The 22,253-nt window shown below is 42.2% G+C and overlaps 2 protein-coding genes across 6 annotated transcripts; one reads left to right on the forward strand and one right to left on the reverse strand.

Moving 5' to 3' along the window:
- Window positions 1–1,640: 1,640 nt before the first annotated feature.
- On the forward strand, window positions 1,641–19,143 carry LOC136427523 (uncharacterized). Of its 5 annotated transcripts, none has more exons than XR_010754451.1 (4): window positions 1,641–3,722; window positions 10,197–10,811; window positions 18,267–18,315; window positions 18,517–19,143. XR_010754451.1 is itself a non-coding variant. In XM_066416488.1 (4 exons), exons 2-3 carry the CDS (start codon window positions 10,320–10,322, stop codon window positions 16,919–16,921), a joined length of 6,276 nt encoding a protein of 2,091 aa, XP_066272585.1. In that variant the 5' UTR covers window positions 2,918–3,722; window positions 10,197–10,319; the 3' UTR covers window positions 16,922–18,315; window positions 18,517–19,143. The 5 variants fall into 5 exon arrangements, 4 of the variants coding, with proteins under 4 accessions (XP_066272585.1, XP_066272583.1, XP_066272582.1 ...); XM_066416488.1 differs by having other exon boundaries at window positions 2,918–3,722; window positions 10,197–10,336; window positions 10,663–18,315; XM_066416486.1 differs by having other exon boundaries at window positions 2,918–3,167; window positions 3,641–3,722; window positions 10,197–18,315.
- On the reverse strand, window positions 4,731–8,113 carry LOC136426834 (uncharacterized). Its single transcript, XM_066415554.1, has 7 exons — window positions 7,306–8,113; window positions 6,692–6,766; window positions 6,465–6,509; window positions 6,222–6,251; window positions 5,673–5,735; window positions 5,473–5,549; window positions 4,731–4,735 (listed from the first exon to the last, which is right to left on the reverse strand). Exons 1-7 carry the CDS (start codon window positions 7,320–7,322, stop codon window positions 4,731–4,733), a joined length of 312 nt encoding a protein of 103 aa, XP_066271651.1. The 5' UTR covers window positions 7,323–8,113.
- Window positions 19,144–22,253: the final 3,110 nt, after the last annotated feature.

Here is a 22,253-nt window from a genome sequence, read left to right on the forward strand (position 1 = left end):
GGCCAGAATGTGTTTGCACTGTATGTCATAGGCTTTTGTTTCGCAAACAAGTAGTAATCTGTGATAGGTCAAACTCAAAGTATGTTCAGGCTGTTAACCACTGTCTTACAGGTACGTATGTTCATCAGTGCAACTCGGACTGCATCCCAAATGCTTGTCCCACAGCAAAGTCATCCAGGGGCCGAGAGTGGATATGTTACTGTTGTCATAGGCACTTGCTAGCTAAAAAGACAATTCCATACGAGGCTCAGAGTAATAAGATGAAGCTCCCAGAAATACCTCCTGAGCTGAACGGTCTTAATACTCTTGAATCACAACTCATAGCCAAGAGAATACCATTTATGAAAGTTATAGCTCTCCCCAAAGGGGGCCAGAAAGGAGTTGTTGGCCCTGTAACCTGCGTCCCAGCAGATGTGAGCGAAACACATGCAGTCCTTCCCAGAATGCCTACAGAAGCTCTGTTAATCAAGGTGAAACTCAAGAGGAAGCTACAGTACAGTGGGCATCATTTGTATAGACAGATCAGTCCAAAGAAGGTTGATGCTGCTCTGAAATATCTTGTAGAAAATAATGAATACTACCGTGGTACGTCTATAGATGCAGACTGGGCTTTATCTTGGAATGAAGATGGTGGGCTTGTTGAACCATCTGATTCTGAACGTGGAGGCGATGACAACTTTCGCACAACCCCAGAGCACCATGAGTCTGTCAGTGAGGAAGGGGATGACATGCATATGGTAGGGCCAGTGCACCGTGAGTCTGCCAGTGAGGAGGGGGAAGACATGGTAGGGCCAGAGCACCGTGAGTCTGCCAGTGAGGAGGGAGATGACATGGTAGGGCCAGAGCACCGTGAGTCTGCCAGTGAGGAGGGGGATGACATGGTAGGGCAAGCTGGAGATGGTATGGAAGATGATGACATGGACAACATTCTTCTACATGTGAATGTGGAAGAAGCGATGGAAGAAGCAGCTCTGAGCGAGGAGGAAATGCTGGACAGCCGGTTGAGAGGACTGCCGCACGATACTTGCCTCCAACCAGTAGACATAGGACAGGATTTTCTTGATCACCACGATGAAAGTGTCCTGAGTGTGGCTCCAGGAGAGGGGAAGAGGCCAGTGCGTGTGTTTGAGGAGGTTGGAGGAGAGGCGATGTCTTTCCCTGTTCAATTCCCTACTGGGAAGTTTTCTTTCAATGATAATCGTGATGTACGTATCACACCTAGCAAGTACTTTAAGGCACGTCTTATGGGCGCAGATACGCGGTTTGCGAGGGATCCTTGCTACATATTCTATGCACAATATGTGACAGAGTTGCACTTCATACAATCAAATATTTCCATATCTATGCGCAAAGGTTCGCCGATAACAAGTGATGGTCGTAGAATATCTGCTGGTATGTTGTCAAATAAAGAGGACTTACAAACCATTCTTAAGTCAGATCAAGGGTATCGCTTTCTTCAGCCAGTCAGGGGTACTCCACAATTCTGGGATAAGACGCTAAATGAGTTGTACGCGATGATAAGGCAGCTGGGGATTCCTACATGGTTCGCGACATTTTCTGCTGCAGATTTGCGATGGCCAGAAGTATTAGAGGCTATTCGACAAGATCATAGTACTGTACCAGTAAATACTCTACCTAGAGGTATGGGTAGAGTGAAATATATTGTATTTGTCTGGTTCTTCTTCTCCTGACAAACCTTCAAATGGCTTCTTCTCCGCCATTTCTTAACCAACCGACCTGAAATTTGGTGTGGAGGTTGAGATGGCAAATACCCCCAGACCCTTTGTAAATCGTTTTGAAACAGGCCTTAAAATCATTTTTATGGAGGTTTTTTGGGGCATTTTTAGACAATTTTTATATTTTGGGCTCCTGTGCCCTGGTATAACAAGCAAATGACCTGCAATTCGGCACAAGGGTGCCTTGAACATGTCCCTACAGGATTTCAATCACATTTCCGGTGTACATCACTTCAAAATGCTTCGTTTTGGGGACTTTTGGACCCATTTTCAGACCAAAAACGGGTCAAAAGTGCTGTCCCCGTTCCATGTTCTATCTAAGAATCCATGTTCTATCTAAGGTTCCGGGCGTTCCATTTGCTGCTGGCCAAAGAACATGTGTTCTTTTCAGGTAACCTGAGGTCATGTTGCAGGTAAACACGCAAGCCTTTGCACTAAGAAGCTCTTGGCGTCTCGCAGAACTTGAATAGAGAATTTTTTTGCACGGGTGATTTTGAAACAGTCAATTTATGCATCGGGAGGGACTCCGAGGGAGATTGGCAAAGTATGATGCTCTCGCAAATGTTGCCAAATAAACATGGTTTTTTGGGCATGGTCAAATTTAATTATGGCGGCTTCAACCACTAATAAATCACGACTTGACGACGAGAAAAATGCAATCCGTCTCTGAATTGGTTGTGTCGCACTTATATACAACTTATAATTAAACCCATACACCAACGATGATGATATACCACTAGGCCGAGGTAGGCCGATCCGATCGATTGCGAGCAGGTTTGCATGCAGTTTCACTTTCCGCACCAACAACCTTTGACCCAGGAAGTAATACTACTAATACTTCACAAACGCCTCTCAAAGCGCGATCGTCTACACATGATGTGAATGAATATCGGCAAACTTTTGAATTGTTGAAATAATTTTACTGTAAAAAAAGACAGGCATTGTTGGCTTTTTATGCGGTAGTTGTTTAAAGTTTAAGTTATCTAGCACGTTTTTAATAGTTCATTTTGCGTGTAGGGGTTCAACACAACTTAAATTGTTAATACTTTTTGAATAGCAAGGTTAAGAATAGACTAGAAATTTTATATGCTATTTATCTCATAATAGTTTACATATAAAATTTTTTTATATAAAATAAACCGATGTCGGGTCGGCCTTTGTATGTGTTTTTACGAAGTCCCCCCCCCCCTCCTTATAGTAATAGGTTGTTCCGAACAAAGTTCAAAGATCACGTCGGAGCCGAGGCCGCGAGGACGACACATCGTTCGATTTCATCCAACTCGGCGTCCTCTATACGTACAAGGACGTTTTCTTTGCTGTATACAACTACAACAACCCACAGAACGTAAGAAAAGAACGACCCTGTTGTGTTGGGAAACATGGCCACAGCAGCTGAACGTCCAGTTGTGCTTCTTTTCTCAGACTCGATATGTAAGTATATCGCGAACCATGTACCGCCATCGCATTTTAAGTTTTATGTACATGCAAACCGTGGTGCGAAAGTTGTTGATGTTGCTGCAGACATTTACCATCACCACAATGCTGACTTTGGTATACCTACTGTAGTTTGTGTACATGTTGGCACCAATAATCTCTCGAACGGTCTACAGGAAGTCATGGGAGACTTTGACAAACTGATTGCCATTGCAAAAGACCGCTTCCCCACATCTACTATTGTTATGTCTAGTATTTTGCCAAGACTTGACAAAAGATGCCTAGATGATAGACGTGTTACTGTGAACACAGAGTTGGCTGCGCTGTGTAATTCTCGAGGTGTTCGGTACTGCAACAATGGTGAAAGTATTGACCCGTCAATGTTAGCAGTTGACTGTTTGCATTTGAGTCAACGTGGTAATGTGCTTTTTGCTGACCATGTGTTCCATTGCTTGAGTCATTTTCTCCAGATCCACCAACTTGGTGAAAGACAGAAGTAGCTTTAGGCTGCTGTGGCTCCAGAATGCAGGTCCTGACCAGCATGATAAAATGGTAAGATTTTTTCTCATTTTGAGCACCACATAATTTTGGTACATGTAGTTTCAGTTAGGCCAGACTGATTTGATAACATGGATGACATCCGCGTACACATCAATTTTCGTCAACAACACCCCCACCCACAAAGAAAGTGTGCTACCATATTGTAAATCACACAAAGGGGGCAAAATATGCCATAACGTGATATTTTTAGTGTAAATCACACAAAGAAACAATTGCTGAGTGAGGGCTGTATGCTGGATATTAAGCTAAAATCTGAATTCAACAACGGGTGATAATGAATGGAATTATTGATAAAAAGATTTGCGTGTGTAACAGGAAACTATTACATTTACACGTCACATGACGTCAAACAGGGTATTCAACTTTACAGGAGATACATGGTTCGGTTGGTCTTAGTGTGTCAGAATTTTAACTAATCATTGAGTGGGCGTGTGTGTTATTCATTTTTACGTCATTTCTTTGCTTTCCTATTTCGTTTCAAAATGTGCTACATTCTTAGGGCTTGTGCAGCGCGAGATGTCCAGCGTAAGAACAAAAGAACCGTTTCGACGTTAGCTTTTTCTAGTATAGTTCAAACGTAAAGGCGAAAAACTCCCCATGTATTCTGTGCTTGTTCCAATATGATATTAACCTCCACTATCGCCTGTATGATATCACTTTACATCCCAGTTTGGCACGCATTTCGCAAGGCTGTCCTTGGTGCTGCATAACGTTCTATTGTTGAAGGAGTAAATCGATTGACATTTTGCGGAGTTCAGAGGAGCAAATGGTCATTCTCGATAACAGGATGCCTGCCAATAGCTCAAGATCACACGATAGTCAGCAGCCTTGTCCCCACTCGACCCTCACACCTTAGTGTATTCGTGATAAAGATTAGTGAAGTGAAAATAAGTTCACACGGCTATTTGACACCACCATTCAGATTACTACTATAACAGTGATGAATTTTGGCTACTCTAACTAGAATGTTGGCAACAAAACTCAAGTTTCATCATTCTGTTAACCTGGAACAAGGGTCAAAGAACAGCTAGCCAGAAGAAGTACAACTTCCACCCCGGCATGACGTAAGTTTGACGTCTGTTCGACGGGATGGTCTGATTATCTCTTTTAAAGTTTTATAATGCACAACCAGTAGTTTCTTTCTGTTTCTTTCATTGTTTCTTTCTTTGTTTCTTTCTTTATTGAAGACTAAGTATCTCTCAGTAGTAAGTCTTTGTATACATATATTTGTATCATAGAGGAGAAAAATGATTTGTACAGTGCCCCCTCCCCCAAAAGCCAGTAATACTGCAAGGAAAGAAGGTGCAAGAAACGACTTTTATTAACCCCATATTTCTAAACATTGGTCTTGTAGATCGTTTTATATCAATATCACAATCTACTTTTGCAACTTTGTGCTACAACACGGACAGACATAGGCATCATTTTCACTTCACCCCTCATTGCAGTTGGCTACCAACAAAGATGAACTGCATGCTAATCTATGTACATGTATTGTTATTGACCCATGACAGTGGAAGAGTTGAACAAATCACAAAACCAAACCCATGCTGTCTATTGCCTCTGTATAGTAAACTTCTTCCAAATGGCAAAGTAGTAACTTGTCACCAATTGTTAACCTCTCATAGTGAAAACTTTTGAAGCCACATTATGTAAATCACAGTTCATCTAATACACCACCCCTAGTTGCCATAGTAAATATGAATCCCCCCTCCCCCCCTACTCGATCCACCCCTCCTACCACCCCTGCCCCCCCTGTATCCCCTCCTGGATGGCCCCCCACCCCTCTCCTGCCTGTAGCCCTGGCCTGGGGTAAACCTGTAGAATGAAAAGAGGGGAAATGTGATTAGCATTGCAGTTGGTTATTTCAAATATATGTAGCTTATTTTAAAAGCTTTAGACATAAGTTGAGTATAAAAACAAATCACTACATAAGCTTACTTCTTGGGGCTGGGGCAGTCAAATGACTTATGGCCGAATCCTTGACAGTTCCAGCATTGGAGTCTGTTGAAAGAAAAGAGGATAAATATTTTAGTTGGGTAGGGACGTGTACAGAAAAAAGTAAGGCTTACGGTATTCATGAAATATTGTATGGATATAAAAAGTATGTTATGACTTGTTTATTTGTTTGAACCTTTGTTTATTCATGATAAGCTCAAATCGGCACGCAGGCTGCTTTTCATTGAGGTCACGAGGGAAGAGGTGAGGGTCAGATACAATATAACAGAGATACACAGTCATTTGAGTCCTAATAACTCTATCAACATATATCATTACATATTTATGGTACAAAAATATACAATTTCTAAAACATACAACATAAAGTAGGGCGAAAGCTGGTTCATGGTCCGTGTCTGTTCGTTTAGTTTATTTCCGTTACATTGAGTTTCCCCAAACTACAAAAAGTATCATCCTTGGAACAGAATTTTTGTCGTAAATACTGTACACAAGTGTATTAGTTACATAGTCCAGACTAAGAAAGTGACTCACTTCTGGCCCTGCTTGCGATCTGCCGGAGGTCTTTAGTGGAAGCATTTGTGAAAAAAAAAGAAAATTGTTCAGTTTTATAACGTTATGTGGTGTTGATACGCAGTTTTGATATGCAATTTGCTTCATTGCCAAATGCATCATCTTTTTATCACATAATTTGCATCTTACATTGTAAAGAAAAAGAAGATATCTACTAGTATTTTAGTTTGTCAAGACTACTAGTAATATAATAAAGTGACTCACTCCTTCACATCAGTCGTATTGTTGGCGAGCTGCCAAGCAGTCTTTCTGTAGTGAAAACATAAAAAAAGAACCTTCTTAATTTTTTATTATAAGTAATGTGATGTTGCTACACAGAATGCACATATAATTTGCTCTCAAATACAAATCACTCCATCAAGCATGCAGAGCATAACTATATCGGGTAATACCTGTGTTTCGATATTAAAAAGTACATTAAATCTACTTACAGTTCTTTGCCGTCAATTATGAGCTGCATTTGCTCTATCTTCTCTTTGAGTTCCTCGATTTCCTGTTCTTGATCTCTACAGATGAAAAATGTATACTGTATGAAAATGTGCAGATAGAATTCAACATATCCTTACAAATGTATATATATTTATTTCATCATCTTTCTAGTTACCTAGCTCATTTGCTTAGACAAAAGTTATGCTACGAGTAAGAGAACACAAAAGAAAGAAGAAAAAAAACAACAGCAAAAATCATTTGACCTTGAATAAGGCTAGAGCAAACAATGAATTTTCAACAAACTTAGTCAAAGTCATATTACTCATACTATGTCTGTATGTGGGTGTGGGTGTGCAAAAATGTTCAAATCAATCAAAGTTTATTGCACAACAAATGTATCAGGTACAATTTATGGCAAGTTCGTAGGTATTAAAAAAAAACAAGACATACATATCTTTGCTTAAATTATTAACAATGCTAATGAATTTTACAAAACTTAAGACTAAACACTACGGTATCCAATAAGAGTGATACATCAAAGGATTCAATTGAGGTTTGAAACTCCTTGAAAATTGTCTTAATGTCATTGAAATAATTACGAAAATTCATAACTTACGCGTACCCGTTGGCCATTGCAAAATTATGAGACGGTTGATCTGTGGGAGATGACACGAAACCGATGACACTGACAGTGCAGACGACGCGATGACAGACGATAACAAAACGCCCGCGAAATTCCAAAATCAAAACTTATTGGTTAAAGGTCACGTGATGTAGACGCATCCATTATTCTTATCGAAAATAGTAGAGAAATTTATTAGATATGGGAGTTAATGCACGGCATTTATAAAAGTGTGACCATAATCTAAGAGAATTGATGCACTTAATCGATCGTAGGAAAAGATAATATGTTAAAATATACGACAGTTTTAGGTGTGGTTTTGTGTTTTTTTATTATGTACTATCCACTTTACACGCTGCAGTTGGATTGATCCATTACGCTATGGACCTTTGACCCCGGAAGTAAAGCTTCGTTGTTGTTGAATACTTCATTTTACGTTGTCGGGGCCATATGATAATAAAAAAGATGATACTCATTAAATAAAAGGTAAAAAATGGACTACAAATTCAAAACGATATATCTACAATTATAAGTGAAGGTACTCAATTGCCCTACATGATTAAAAGCTGGTGTTGGGTCGGCCAATGTATGTAACTTTTTCCTACTCCCCTCTTGGAATAATGAGTTGTTCTGAGTATGACGTAGCACAAATGGTCGCTCTCATTCATGTGCAGGTTAACATATCATCATTAGTCGAGGAAAACGGTGTTTCATTGCCGAATAAATGTCTTTTTTCTGGTGACATGTATTTAGTATTCACCACATATACAATATCAGAATAAAAATGATTACCTAGAAAGAAAGACCTAGCTACGACATGGTAGTCCTCTACGATCACATCCCCATCGTGTCAGGCAATGGTTTGGCCAAGATCGAAACTCTTGTGGAATCTTGGAATCATAGAACTTCAGACGGCACAGTTGTGGACTTTCCGCTGTTCACAGCAGAAGTTTCCAATATTCCCTCTTGCGACATCAACTAATCATTGGCTTCATTTCTTCGTCAAACCTTTCATTCGCCTCCTCGGTTTGATTCCTCTATTCAGAGGCACCTCACAATTGTTCGGGAAATTATTGTAGAGGTAAGTGATGAAGTACGTTTTCCCAGCTCAAAAATGTCCGCTCAGTCTCAGAGTTTTCTCCATTTAAGATTAATGATCGAATATTTATTTAAGAACATGCGTTAATGGGTAATATTTTAATGATTCATTTCAACCCCCGGCTCAACGAAATGTTTGTCAAACTACTCAAAAAGGACAAAAGTCGAGTTGTTCATAATGTTCGGCATCAACGACTTTGTTCTTTTACTTACGTTTAGAACAGCCATTCGAGAGAAGTTCGAGCAAAATGGACTGGGTTCGGAAGTTCGGGAAAATGAACTGGCTTCGATATTCGAAGTTTCGATCCTGTGATACAACTTACTTATGTTACAAAAAACGAGTTTCGTGTCCGTGTAAAACTTACGCGAGAAAAAACAACTGCGTGTGATTATGGCATACATGTATATGGCTTAGTCACTGACTATTTCGATGGCATCCTTAAGTGGTATTCGTCATTCAATCCAAGTGGTCAGATCCCTAGATTGAAATGATTATCAAAATGTTATTTGCTACATGGTTATTATCAGTTAATGGTGAAATGCTGACCTGAAAGATTGTAGCTGTGTCCTGTCAGTAGTTCAAAAAAGTGTTGTTGACTGGCTAATATAATGTTTGGACAACTGTACAGTGCATCCCAAATGCTCTGTTAGTGTTAGCTCAACTGGTACAGAGGCAGTTAAGGTTTAACCATGGGTTCTGGGTACAAATCCTGGTAAGGCCACAGCAAGTAAATTTCATGGATGACATCCTTACATTCTGTAAAAATGTTAATGACATTCTGTCTGCACTGTGCTTAGTTGACTAGCCTGTCTATAGTGGGGATTCTTATTAACAGGTTTGCTATAGCCGCTGTCAATAGCCTCTGTCATCCTGAAATAGACTTACTTGATTTCAGGTTGTGTCTACATTGTGCTTAGTTGAAAATTCAGAATGGATGTGAAGGATGTATCTCAACTGTGGAGTACCTGCTCTCTGTTGCAACACTGCAGCATGGCATCTGCGTTCTGTCAGAATGGTGATCTACCTGCCCAGCTACCCCCACTGATTCAAGGGAATGCCCAGCCACTGCTCAGCTTGTGGGAGACCAAAGCTATTTTCCGTCTGCGACAGAAGCCTGGGTCTGCAAGGCTATGGAGAATCCCTTTTGAAGATCTCAAAGCAAACCAGCATCTTACTGTAGAATATGATGATTATGGCATATCTGGCATAGTCACTGGGTTTGTGTCACCAGCCATTGAAGTGAGGGGTGACTGTTGGTTTAGTGATAATGATGTTTTGAAGCCCAACTGTGATTTTGTGCCTACTCTTGACATACTACTTCCAGCTTCACCAACTCACTGTCCCTCCATGCATGATATTGTTTCTGTGCTTGATTCAGCAGCAAACTTAACCATTGATGCTCAGGACATAGATTTCGACAATACATTTGTAGAGGTACATACTGGTGCTCGTGATCTGTGTGCACATTATAAGTATAAAGGAGACATCGAGATGATGTCACATGTGTTAAGGTATGCACAATCAGTGCACAGCCTCTGCGGTTTTCAGCCATTCTCATCTCTTGAGCGACCATATGGTACATTGCAGCTATTAGTTGAACATCAAAATGAGTTCCCTTTTTGCATGGCTGATGATGAGATTTCATGGGGCCTTGGTTATATGTGAAACTCTTCAACGTTGAACGTCCTACTCCCCATGGTTTTTCTGCCAGGAAACATAGTTCATATCTTACAGAAGTCATGAATTTGAAATTTATGGACTTTCTTGTTGGACTTTAACTTTTCAGGAGAAATGCCGAGGCGTAAGGGTAAGAAATTGCTCAAGAAGTTACATGCTTGGAAGGCAGAGCAGGAAAGGAAGAATCAGCCACATGAGAGGGAAGATGTGGTGACAGGACAAGACTCTCCTGATGTGCAGGAAGACCAGGTAACAGGGGAGGAACAGAATGATGACCAGGATTTAGAAGAAATAGGGGCCTGGGAGGGAGGACATTTCATGTTTAACCCCCTAACAGGAAATGATCAGTTGCAACTGGCAGTTGAGTTGAACCTTACTGTTGACCGAAAGCATATGAATATTGAGCAAAGGGATATCCCTGTGGCCACACCTAGCAGTTGGGTTAGGATAGAAAAGGATGGGAATTGCTTTTATCGGTCGATAAGTTACCTTATCTGTGGCACGCAAGAAAATCATGCTTTAGTAAGACAGCTGTTAATTGATTACATGTCAACAATGCCTAAAGATATTTACAGCTCTTGGTTCGAGGAAGACCTCACCATGGAGGAGTACCTGTCTCAAGTAGATCAGTGTGGGAGACGTCCAGCAGATCTTCGTGCATGGGCCACACAGGTAGAAATAGATGCAATGTCTTTACTACTGGGAAGACACATCTATGTGTACGGTAAGTTTGGCCACCAGTGGGTATGGTCTAAGTACCCATCAAATGAAAGAATTTATGATAGAACCATGTTAGAAAGCAGTAATGCTCTGTATATACAACATACGGATGAAAATCATTATGATGTTGTCACAGCAGTTTTGAGCCGTAGACAAACAAGGAGCATGTCTAGGTACAGCAGAGAAGAAGCTGCACAAATTACCAGCAGCAAGAGAAAAACCACACAACATGACGACGATGATGACGACCAGAAGAAGGTCAGACGGGACAAAGAAAGGAAACGGTACCAGGAGGATGAGATGTATGCCCAGGCCCAACGGGATAGAAAGAGGACACGGTATAGCACCGATGAAGAGCATGCCCGGGAGAAGCGAGAAAGAGCGCAGGAGCGGTATCACACCGATGAAGAGCATGCCCAGGAGAAGCGAGACCATGAGAGAGATAGATATCACACAGATCCAAATCACAGAGAATTGAAACAGAAAAACCGAGAGAAGAATCAGAATTGCCCAGATGTTAAGAAGGCCATTGAAAAGTTCCAGATCGAATGCAAAATGGGGCCAGAATGTGTTTGCACTGTATGTCATAGGCTTTTGTTTCGCAAACAAGTAGTAATCTGTGATAGGTCAAACTCAAAGTATGTTCAGGCTGTTAACCACTGTCTTACAGGTACGTATGTTCATCAGTGCAACTCGGACTGCATCCCAAATGCTTGTCCCACAGCAAAGTCATCCAGGGGCCGAGAGTGGATATGTTACTGTTGTCATAGGCACTTGCTAGCTAAAAAGACAATTCCATACGAGGCTCAGAGTAATAAGATGAAGCTCCCAGAAATACCTCCTGAGCTGAACGGTCTTAATACTCTTGAATCACAACTCATAGCCAAGAGAATACCATTTATGAAAGTTATAGCTCTCCCCAAAGGGGGCCAGAAAGGAGTTGTTGGCCCTGTAACCTGCGTCCCAGCAGATGTGAGCGAAACACATGCAGTCCTTCCCAGAATGCCTACAGAAGCTCTGTTAATCAAGGTGAAACTCAAGAGGAAGCTACAGTACAGTGGGCATCATTTGTATAGACAGATCAGTCCAAAGAAGGTTGATGCTGCTCTGAAATATCTTGTAGAAAATAATGAATACTACCGTGGTACGTCTATAGATGCAGACTGGGCTTTATCTTGGAATGAAGATGGTGGGCTTGTTGAACCATCTGATTCTGAACGTGGAGGCGATGACAACTTTCGCACAACCCCAGAGCACCATGAGTCTGTCAGTGAGGAAGGGGATGACATGCATATGGTAGGGCCAGTGCACCGTGAGTCTGCCAGTGAGGAGGGGGAAGACATGGTAGGGCCAGAGCACCGTGAGTCTGCCAGTGAGGAGGGAGATGACATGGTAGGGCCAGAGCACCGTGAGTCTGCCAGTGAGGAGGGGGATGACATGGTAGGGCAAGCTGGAGATGGTATGGAAGATGATGACATGGACAACATTCTTCTACATGTGAATGTGGAAGAAGCGATGGAAGAAGCAGCTCTGAGCGAGGAGGAAATGCTGGACAGCCGGTTGAGAGGACTGCCGCACGATACTTGCCTCCAACCAGTAGACATAGGACAGGATTTTCTTGATCACCACGATGAAAGTGTCCTGAGTGTGGCTCCAGGAGAGGGGAAGAGGCCAGTGCGTGTGTTTGAGGAGGTTGGAGGAGAGGCGATGTCTTTCCCTGTTCAATTCCCTACTGGGAAGTTTTCTTTCAATGATAATCGTGATGTACGTATCACACCTAGCAAGTACTTTAAGGCACGTCTTATGGGCGCAGATACGCGGTTTGCGAGGGATCCTTGCTACATATTCTATGCACAATATGTGACAGAGTTGCACTTCATACAATCAAATATTTCCATATCTATGCGCAAAGGTTCGCCGATAACAAGTGATGGTCGTAGAATATCTGCTGGTATGTTGTCAAATAAAGAGGACTTACAAACCATTCTTAAGTCAGATCAAGGGTATCGCTTTCTTCAGCCAGTCAGGGGTACTCCACAATTCTGGGATAAGACGCTAAATGAGTTGTACGCGATGATAAGGCAGCTGGGGATTCCTACATGGTTCGCGACATTTTCTGCTGCAGATTTGCGATGGCCAGAAGTATTAGAGGCTATTCGACAAGATCATAGTACTGTACCAGTAAGCGAGTTGTCGTGGGAAGAGCGTTGCAACATTTTGAAGAGTAATCCTGTCACCGCTGCTCGCATGTTCGACCACCGAGTCAAGCTGTTTTTCACGCATCTCATTAAATCGCCGTCGCAACCAATTGGTGAGGTAGTTGAAACTTTTACCAGGACAGAGTTCCAACAGAGAGGGAGCCCTCACATTCACTGCCTGTTTTGGGTGAAAGATGCGCCAAAATTGAATGTAAATTCTGAGGAGGAGATCTGCTCCTTTGTGGACAGGTATGTGTGCAGTCAGCTGCCGGACTCAGAGACAGATAAAGAGTTATTTGACATAGTGAGTCAGGTTCAGATGCACCGTAAAGGTCATACATCGTCATGCAAGAAAGGTGGCAAGGTCTGTAGGTTTGGATTCCCTAAACCTCCAGTGAAGCAGACATTTCTGTGCAGCCCTGTGGCCAAGCAGGACCTGACCGATGAAGAAAGGGCATCCATAGCTGAAAAGGAGAAGCAAGCCGAAATCCTCCTTAAAAAATTCTGGGATGTGTTGGACAAAATCACAGAGCCAGAAAAGTGCTCCACTGACGACATTCTCAAAGAGGCACAGCTCACCACTGCACAGTTCTGTGACGCATTGAACTTGATGGCAACCAGGAAGCAAGTAGTGCTCAGGCGTGAGCCAAAGGACATGTGGGTGAACAATTACAATCCACATCTACTCCGGGCTTGGAATGGTAACATGGACATCCAATATGTTCTCGACGCGTACAGTTGTGTCAGGTACATTGTGTCGTATATCAGCAAAGCAGAAAGAGAAATGGGAAAGCTACTCAAACAGGCCCAGAAAGAGGCAAGGGAAGGCAATGAAGATATAGTGAATGAAATGAGAAAAGTTGGCAATGCCTACCTTTACCATAGGGAAGTGAGCGCCCAGGAGGCGGTCTATCGGGTCTGTAGCCTTAAGTTGAAGGATTGTACGAGAGAAGTCACTTTCATACCAACAGATGAGCAAGCTAATCGATTGTCAAAACCTTTGGCAGAAATTCAAAAGCTTGCGAGGGAGGGAAACTGTGACGAAGCAAGCATCTGGATGCCAAGCATTATGGATCGGTACAAGGCAAGACCACCAGAAGAACCCTTCCGATCAATGTGTGCTGCAGAGTTTGTCTCCGAGTACCGCGTCGTTGCATCTTCAGGCAAGCAAGGTAATGGCCAGCAGTCTTCTCGAGGAGAAGAGAAGCATATGCTGAGGGATGATTTGGGGGTTGTACAAAAACGTTCAAGATCTAAGCCTGCAATCATTCGCTATGCCAAATTCAATAAGATGAAAGAGCCAGAGCGATTCTACTTGACATTGCTCAAGTTGTACTTGCCACACTACCTTGACGCGCAGTTGAAACCACCTCAATATGAAAAGTATGAGGAATTCTACTCGGAAGGGTTTGCTCCCTTGTCAGATACAGGGGATAGAGTTAGCATCGTTGTGAATGGGAACAGGTGTAAGTTTGAGCAAAATGTCGCCGAAATCGAGCAGGCTCGTAAAGACGTGGAAAACAGTGATGGTGTAGAAGACGCATGGGCCCAGATCTTCCCCGAACTGGAACAAGAAAGACTGGAGTGTCTCGATATGAGAGCCGGAAATGAAGTGAATGAGGATAATGAAGGCACGGAGGACGACATTCCTGACCTTGCACCAATTAACAAATCCAAAGAGAAAAGCTTCTCCCTAGAATCCTGCAGGACGAAGGTTTCCTCAAAAGATGCGATTCCCATGATGCAGTCACTCAACCCGATGCAACAGAAGGTCTTCTATTTTGTACGAAAGTGGTGCATGGAGACTGCACAGGGAAAGCGACCAGATCCCTTCCGTATTTTTGTAACGGGCGGTGCGGGGACTGGAAAGAGCCATCTTATCAAATGCATCTATTATGAGGCTACCAGGTTACTACAACAGACACAGGAAAACCCTGACAGTCCCTCGGTCCTTCTTACGGCACCGACGGGAACGGCTGCGTTCAACATAGGGGGAAGCACTGTTCACCACGCGTTCCACCTGATACATGTTGCGAAGACGTATCAGCCCCTGTCTGAAAGTACCCTGAGCACTTTGCGTGCGCAGTATGAAAGCCTCAAAATTGTAATTGTAGATGAAGTGTCAATGGTGGACAAAAAGCTCATGTCCTCTATTCATGGTAGATTGAGTCAGCTGACACACGGGAGGCCAAATGCAGACTTTGGAAATGTGAGCATCTTGGCAGTGGGTGACATGTATCAGATACCTCCAGTCCTGGGAGAAAGTCTCTACAGGAAAGGAGACTGGTGTGACTTGTGGAATAATATCTTTGAAGTTGTAGAACTTGAGGAAATCATGAGGCAGAAGGATGATGCTGCCTTTGCAAAGCTTTTGAATAGATTGAGGGTAAAGGGGAAAAAAGACAAACTTTCGGATGAAGATGACAACACTCTGTCATCAAGGGTGCTAGCAGTAGACTTTGCATCAGATGATTATCCTAAAGATGCACTGCACATCTTTTCCACCACTCCAGCAGTTGCAGAGCATAATGACAAGATGTTGAATCTCAGGTGTTCAGATATTAGATGTTTTGAAGCCTCTGACTTCGTCAAAGATCCCACCACGGGTTCAATGACAAAGCGACATCTGTCACTAGGGGGGAAAAATGACCTCCCCGACACGGTCAAAGTTGCAGTCGGTGCGCGGGTCATGCTTTGTAGAAATGTCAATGTCGAGGATGGTCTAGTGAATGGTGCGTTTGGAACTGTGACTGGTGTGATAGGTGGTCAGAATGCTGCAGGTGAAGTTGCAACTGTCTTCGTTCAGTTTGATAACTCGAAAGCAGGTGCTCTCGAAAGGCAAAAAAGTGCAGTTCCTAGCAACCTACCCGACAATTCAGTGCCAATACGTCAGATTGAGGACAACTTGAACAAACGTAGTAAAGCCAAACGTTACCAGATTCCCCTCAAGTTGGCCTGGGCCTGTACAGTACATAAAGTACAGGGCATGACTGTACCTGAGGTAGTTGTCTCGATGAAAAAAATGTTCGCGTCAGGTATGTCGTATGTGGCATTAAGCAGGGTTTGTTCCTTAGGCGGTCTACACATCACAGACTACAAGCAGGAGTCTATCTATTGTGATGAGGAAGTGCAGGGGGCAGTCAATACGATGAAGCACTTCGAATTTGTATCCAACCCGTTTGCAACTGTTGGTAACAGCTCTGCAAAAGAAGTCCTCAAGTTGAACATTGTCCATCACAACACCGAAGGACTTGTAAGTCACTTTAAAAGTCTAAAGTCTACATGTTTGGTCAATGCTGATATCATATGTCTGACTGAGACATGGCTATCAGAGAATGTGCAGTCCTCTCAGGTGCAGTTGGACGGTTTTAGCATGTTTCGCAAAGATAGGTCAAGAGGGCATGCTGGCGAGGAAGGTTCTAGTGTGACAATTAATTCCCCTCATGGAGGTGTGGCAGTGTATGTCCGTGATGTATACGGGTGTGAAGAAATTCACATCCCAGATGATATCAACCTAGAATGTGTGGCTATGCAGGTTTCTGCTGACTGCACGAAACATCTCATTGTAGCCATTTATAGACCGCCAAATGTGCGCAAAGACCCATTCGTATCCAGTTTGGATAGACTGTTGCATCACTTGTCTTCAGTGGAAAGAAATAGCACAGTCATTCTTGGTGACTTCAATGAAAATTTGAAGTCAAGTGAGGAAAACAAAAAGATTCTATCATTTTTTATGAGAAGTCACTATCAACAGTTGATAGAGGCTCCTACAACTGCGAAAGGAACTCTCATAGATCATGTGTATATTTCAGCATCATCAGCCACTGTCCATCATGGAGTGATACAGACATTCTATAGCTACCATGATGCTGTCTACTGTATATTGTGTGATGATGAAGATCAGTGTGAAGACTAAGGCAAGGTTCTGCCTTTGCCAAACCTGTTGGTTGACAAGAGGAAATAAAAATGACCTGGCAAGGGGGAGCCTGGTGGGTGCTCCATGACTGGGAGCCTGTGAATGTCATATTGCACCAGCGTCTGCCCTTGTCACCCGGCACATTTGGTGGTGGCAAGGGAGATGGGGAAGGACAAAGTGTCCCGCTCCGCTCTTGCCAAAATAACCTGGCAAGGGGGAGCCTGGTGGGTGCTCCATGACTGGGAGCCTGTGAATGTCATATTGCACCAGCGTCTGCCCTTGTCACCCGGCACATTTGGTGGTGGCAAGGGAGATGGGGAAGGACAAAGTGTCCCGCTCCGCTCTTGCCAAAATAACCTGGCAAGGGGGAGCCTGGTGGGTGCTCCATGACTGGGAGCCTGTGAATGACATATTTGCACCAGCGTCTGCCCTTGTCACCCGGCACATTTGGTGGTGGCAAGGGAGATGGGGAAGGACAAAGTGTCCCGCTCCGCTCTTGCCAAAATAACCTGGCAAGGGGGAGCCTGGTGGGTGCTCAATGACAGTGTAGCCTGAGTACCAACCTCCGTAGTGACCGCTGGCTCCAAAAAATTCGCTTGCTAACCTAGCAAGCGAATTTTTTTAAGCCAGCGGTCACTACGGAGGTTGGTACTCAGGCTAATGACTGTGAGCCTTTGAATGACATATTTGCACCAGCTTCCCACCTTGCCATCCCACACATTTAGTGGGGGATGGGAGCATTGGGAAATACCTAGCCAAGGGGGAGCCAGATGGATGCTCCATGATCAGAAGCCTTGTTGATTTAAGAATAATCCATGTCAATACTTTTCTGTTACTGCCAATTTGTCATTTGCTTTTGTTATTATTAGAATGTTATATCAAATCTCAGGTCATGTTGCTTGATTATGGTTTTTATATCATTCATTTCATTTGAGTGTTCCTCCTGTCAGTTTTACCTTGCTTGTGCAATATTGTACGAGTAAATGTATTCATATCTCTGTCGTTGTCATAATCCATTGAAAAGCATTCTGCATAACATTTTGAGAGGTCACCAGTCAGCAGCCCCAGCAGCAATACATCACCACGACCGAAAAAAGAGCTCAGTGAAACAAATATATTTCAAATTGACTGAATACTTTTTATTTTCAAATGTATGTTATTTGAATTGATCAAATACTTATTATTTTATTCTATTCTATATATTTTTGTCACATTCGTTATCATTTTCCCATTATTTTTAAAGCATTTTCCATAACATCTAAGGAGATGTCCACTTAGGCACTCTTGACAGTGATATTAGTGTACATAAAAATGAATAAAGTGTCTCTATTTCTTAAATTCTCAGATAATAATAGGTGAACCAGTTAGAAGATCACCTTCATGGCATACAAGAGGTAAGGCCTGCTTTCTTCTAACACTATCCTTACATATAGGTGATATGTGTGAAGGCACTGGTCCAACATGGGCATCTCCAATACCAAAACTGTTTTCTTCTGAGACATTTGACTCAATATGCGTGATCAATAATGTCTTTGTTCAACAATTCTACTCGGCTTGGACATACCAAATCTCATTGTCCTGTTTCTGTCCTACAGATAGGACCACCCCCCCCCCCCCCCCCCCCGATGGAAACAGAACTTGGTCCATGAGAAGCTGGATGGGGCAGACAGACCTGGATTGCAACTAATTCTTGAAATATGTATATTTGGACACAGATGTACAGTTTTCTTTTGTACATATTATTGTCATTTACATGAAGTAATTCTTGAAATATGTATATTTGGACACAGATGTACAGTTTCCTTTTGTACATTTTATTGTCATTTACATATATACATGCAACATGATTGTGATATGAGGTTCAATTTCTATAAGTAAAGCTGTCTGGATTTGTAGTGTTTGTTGAACGTGTATCTTTCCATATGACCAAGTATACAAAAAATTATATAGATTTTGGGACAATCTTATTATTATTTCTTAATTCCATTTTATTACATGCGATAGAGTTGTGAGGAAAGTATAAATTTACAATTTTGTAAGTAAAGCTCTATAGTAGAGTTGTATAGTTTTGTATATTTGCATAGTGTATGTTTGTGCTATTTCACAGGGTGATGTATAGTACTGTACTTTTATATATAGTATATAGTATTGTTGTGTATCTTTGCATATGTTCAAGCATGTTAATGAATGTAGCTGAAGAATAAATAGATCTTGGGACAGTCTAGTTGTGTTTAGATGGAATTTTTGGATGGTCCATTTTGTCGAAAGATCAATTATTGCATGGGGGGGGGGAAGTGAAATATGCTGAATTTGCTCTTAAAGCAAATGACGGCCAGTCTAGTTCAAATGATAGTTTTCTCTACCAAATTTACATATATCGTATGTTTAAAAGTCCTTTCTTTTGGCAGAATACCGAGTTTTCACTTTATCATAAATTATTCAAATGACTTGTTTGTTTTGATAATCTATACGAAGTGACCTTCTCCTAGACTCAAGAGTGGGTAGGTGCGCGTGCGGTAGTCCACATATCCTAAGGCACATCTTTTGCACTCTTTCCAAGTCGTCAGACAGACAGCGTGGGAGACCACCCGAGACAGGGGAGCCATACTCCAACACGGGTCGCATGAAGGATGTGTAGATTTGTAGGAGTACAGCGGAGGGTAAGGCAGCACGCCAAGCCACACGTAAGTAGTGTATCCAAAGTCGAACCCTCGACAGTATGTACTGAACATGAGGTTTCCACGTGAGGTCGTTACTGTCAACAATGCCAAGAAGCTTAAATGACGTGAACCTCTCTACGTATTCTCCGGTTTAATTAAGTAAGTAGAGGAGGTGTCAATGGGTTACGGTGACACCTGATGATTGTGTCGTTTGTCTTTTTTTTGCGCTGGTATCAAATTGAGCCGGAATGACTCGGCGATACAGCTGGTCAGCTATTTCCGCCAGACTGGCTATAGCTCGGTGTACATTTGACCATACTGAAGCGAATTGATTCACACTGAACAGTGCACCGGTCAGTGATTTTACTGTGAAAACCAGTGTGTGTCTTCGGGCTTCATTTACCTCACTTCCTTCTTGTACATCATGGCCGAAAACATTTTATTATCTTCATCGAGTACTAGTACTCGGAGAAGATTATGCTTTCGGTTGAGATATCTGTTGGGTGGGTCTGTATGTATGTCAAGAGCATAACTCAAGAAAGCTTCGATGAATCTTTATGATCTTCGGTAGGTGTGAAGTGGTTGTGCAAAGGAAGGTCAAGTTCGAAAATGGTTCTTGCGTTTTTTAACAGTACTGCAGATGACTTTTAATTTTTGTGTGTTTGCATGTAGGCAAAAAAATTAACGGAAACGTTGCTGGATCTCAATGATTTTTAGTAGGTGTGTCGATGTTGTGGGAACGGAGGTCAAGTTCAAAAATGGTTTCCCTTGCATTTTCCGTCGGTACTGCTGCGGGCTTTGTGTGTATGTGTATGTGTATGTGTATGTGGACAACATAACTCGAATAGCTGTCAACAGTTCTGTATGATATTTAGTGGATGGGTCGGGTTTACAGAAAGGAAGGTCAAGTTCGATAATGGGCCTTCTAGCGGGTAGCTAAGGTACCGCAGCGGAGCTTCAAAATTTGGGGCATATTTTCTGAAAGTGCTATGGTCATGATTTTTGTGTGGTAGATAGTTCATGCCACAGGAAGTAAGTTGTGTAAGCTTGGGCCCCCTAACGGCTTGTTAAGAACTGCAGTGGCTGTTTTTGTTTTGACCTTCGGATATGAATAACTTGAGAAGGGGTCAACAGATCGTCGTGATGTTTGGTATGTAGAGAGCTCAGATGGTGCTTAACATAATCAATGACTAATTATGCAAATGATCAGGAGCTTATTTACATAACTCGTAAGGACAGTTTGTAAATCCAGTGCAACTCATAATGGTACATGTGACAGTGTTCTTGAAAACAGCTCAGGCCTTGGGACACTCACTACACTCCAAGCAGATGTGTGGGTCCGGTTGGTTTTTAACGTGTTCAGTTTATGCATTTTGTCCAACACACGGTTGGCGGCATAACGAAAAGGGGACAAAAAAGAAAGCCTGACAAAAACACCTTAAAACACGTCAAAAACCAGCCAGACCCACTCCTCTGCTTTGAGAGTACACTGCCCCAAAAGTGCACCACTGCTAGGTATGGAAATGTCACATACACTATGTCTTTCAAAATGTGGATGATATGGAATAAAGATTCATTCTATTCATATAAATTGACTGCACCATTTCATCATCACTTTCAAAATTTTTTAATGACCAGTTATAACATATATCAGCACACTAGACACATATACTGCAGTCCTGTACACCAAATGATTTTTACCCTATCTAGACTGGACTCATTCTCCCACCCCCCCATCATAACTTCCAAACGGTATGGTGTATGATCAAATTTGCAGGGGGTGATAAGCATGTAAATATCAATCACTCTCCATAATAAGCATTGCTTATTTTGCGAAGATAATGTGTTCGTGGAACTCTAGTATTGCCACTCGAAATTAGTTTTTATCATTGTCTCTTTCAATACATTCCCACTGGCGTTACATGGTCAATTGTAACAACAAACACCACATGGATTTCGTTTCTACATGGGTTTTGTTTGCCACAATGGTCTGCAAATACACTTCTGAAATAAGTATTCAATAATACAACAAATGGTGTGGGAAGAACGGAAACGTTTAACTAATTGAACACACAGCTTCTGACTTTGAATATCAAAATTTCTCACAATGTTCTTCACGTCTAACTTGCCTTTGTTTGTGTGGAATGCCAAGGTCAAGCAAAATCGGCATGTTCATGTTTACGGATATCAGTCTTATAACTTATATTCAAAATCTTTTTCCCCAAGCTGTTGTCATCAAGTACAGTATTGTCACTCTCACTTGAAATTAAGCTAATACCTGGAGTCATATGTGCAAAGGTTAGGCGTGACCACTGACCGTTCGATGTAGCGTAACCAGCCATCGCTGCGCGCCTGCGAAGCTGGTGTGTTACACCAAAGGGTGGTTATACCGACTGTAAAAATACAGATACAGATGTAGATACGGATACATGTAGTCAGTTTTTGTGAAGCCGTTTGACGTTTGCAATTACATTTGGTTCATACTCCCACTTACAAAAGTCTGAATTTTGCGGCTGATAATAATTGACAGAAGTAACGTTACATAATCACGATGAAAGGCTAGACAGGTAGTCTAGAGCATCTACCTTCAGTCCATCCCAGCTTTCTATCACCGTGTACAATGTTTGGACGGTAGCAGTAGCATGGTTTCGGCTCTTCCATTTCAAGAGCAT

The sequence above is a fragment of the Branchiostoma lanceolatum genome, chromosome 2, assembly GCF_035083965.1.
Source record: "Branchiostoma lanceolatum isolate klBraLanc5 chromosome 2, klBraLanc5.hap2, whole genome shotgun sequence".
Classification (NCBI taxonomy): Eukaryota; Metazoa; Chordata; class Leptocardii; order Amphioxiformes; family Branchiostomatidae; genus Branchiostoma; species Branchiostoma lanceolatum.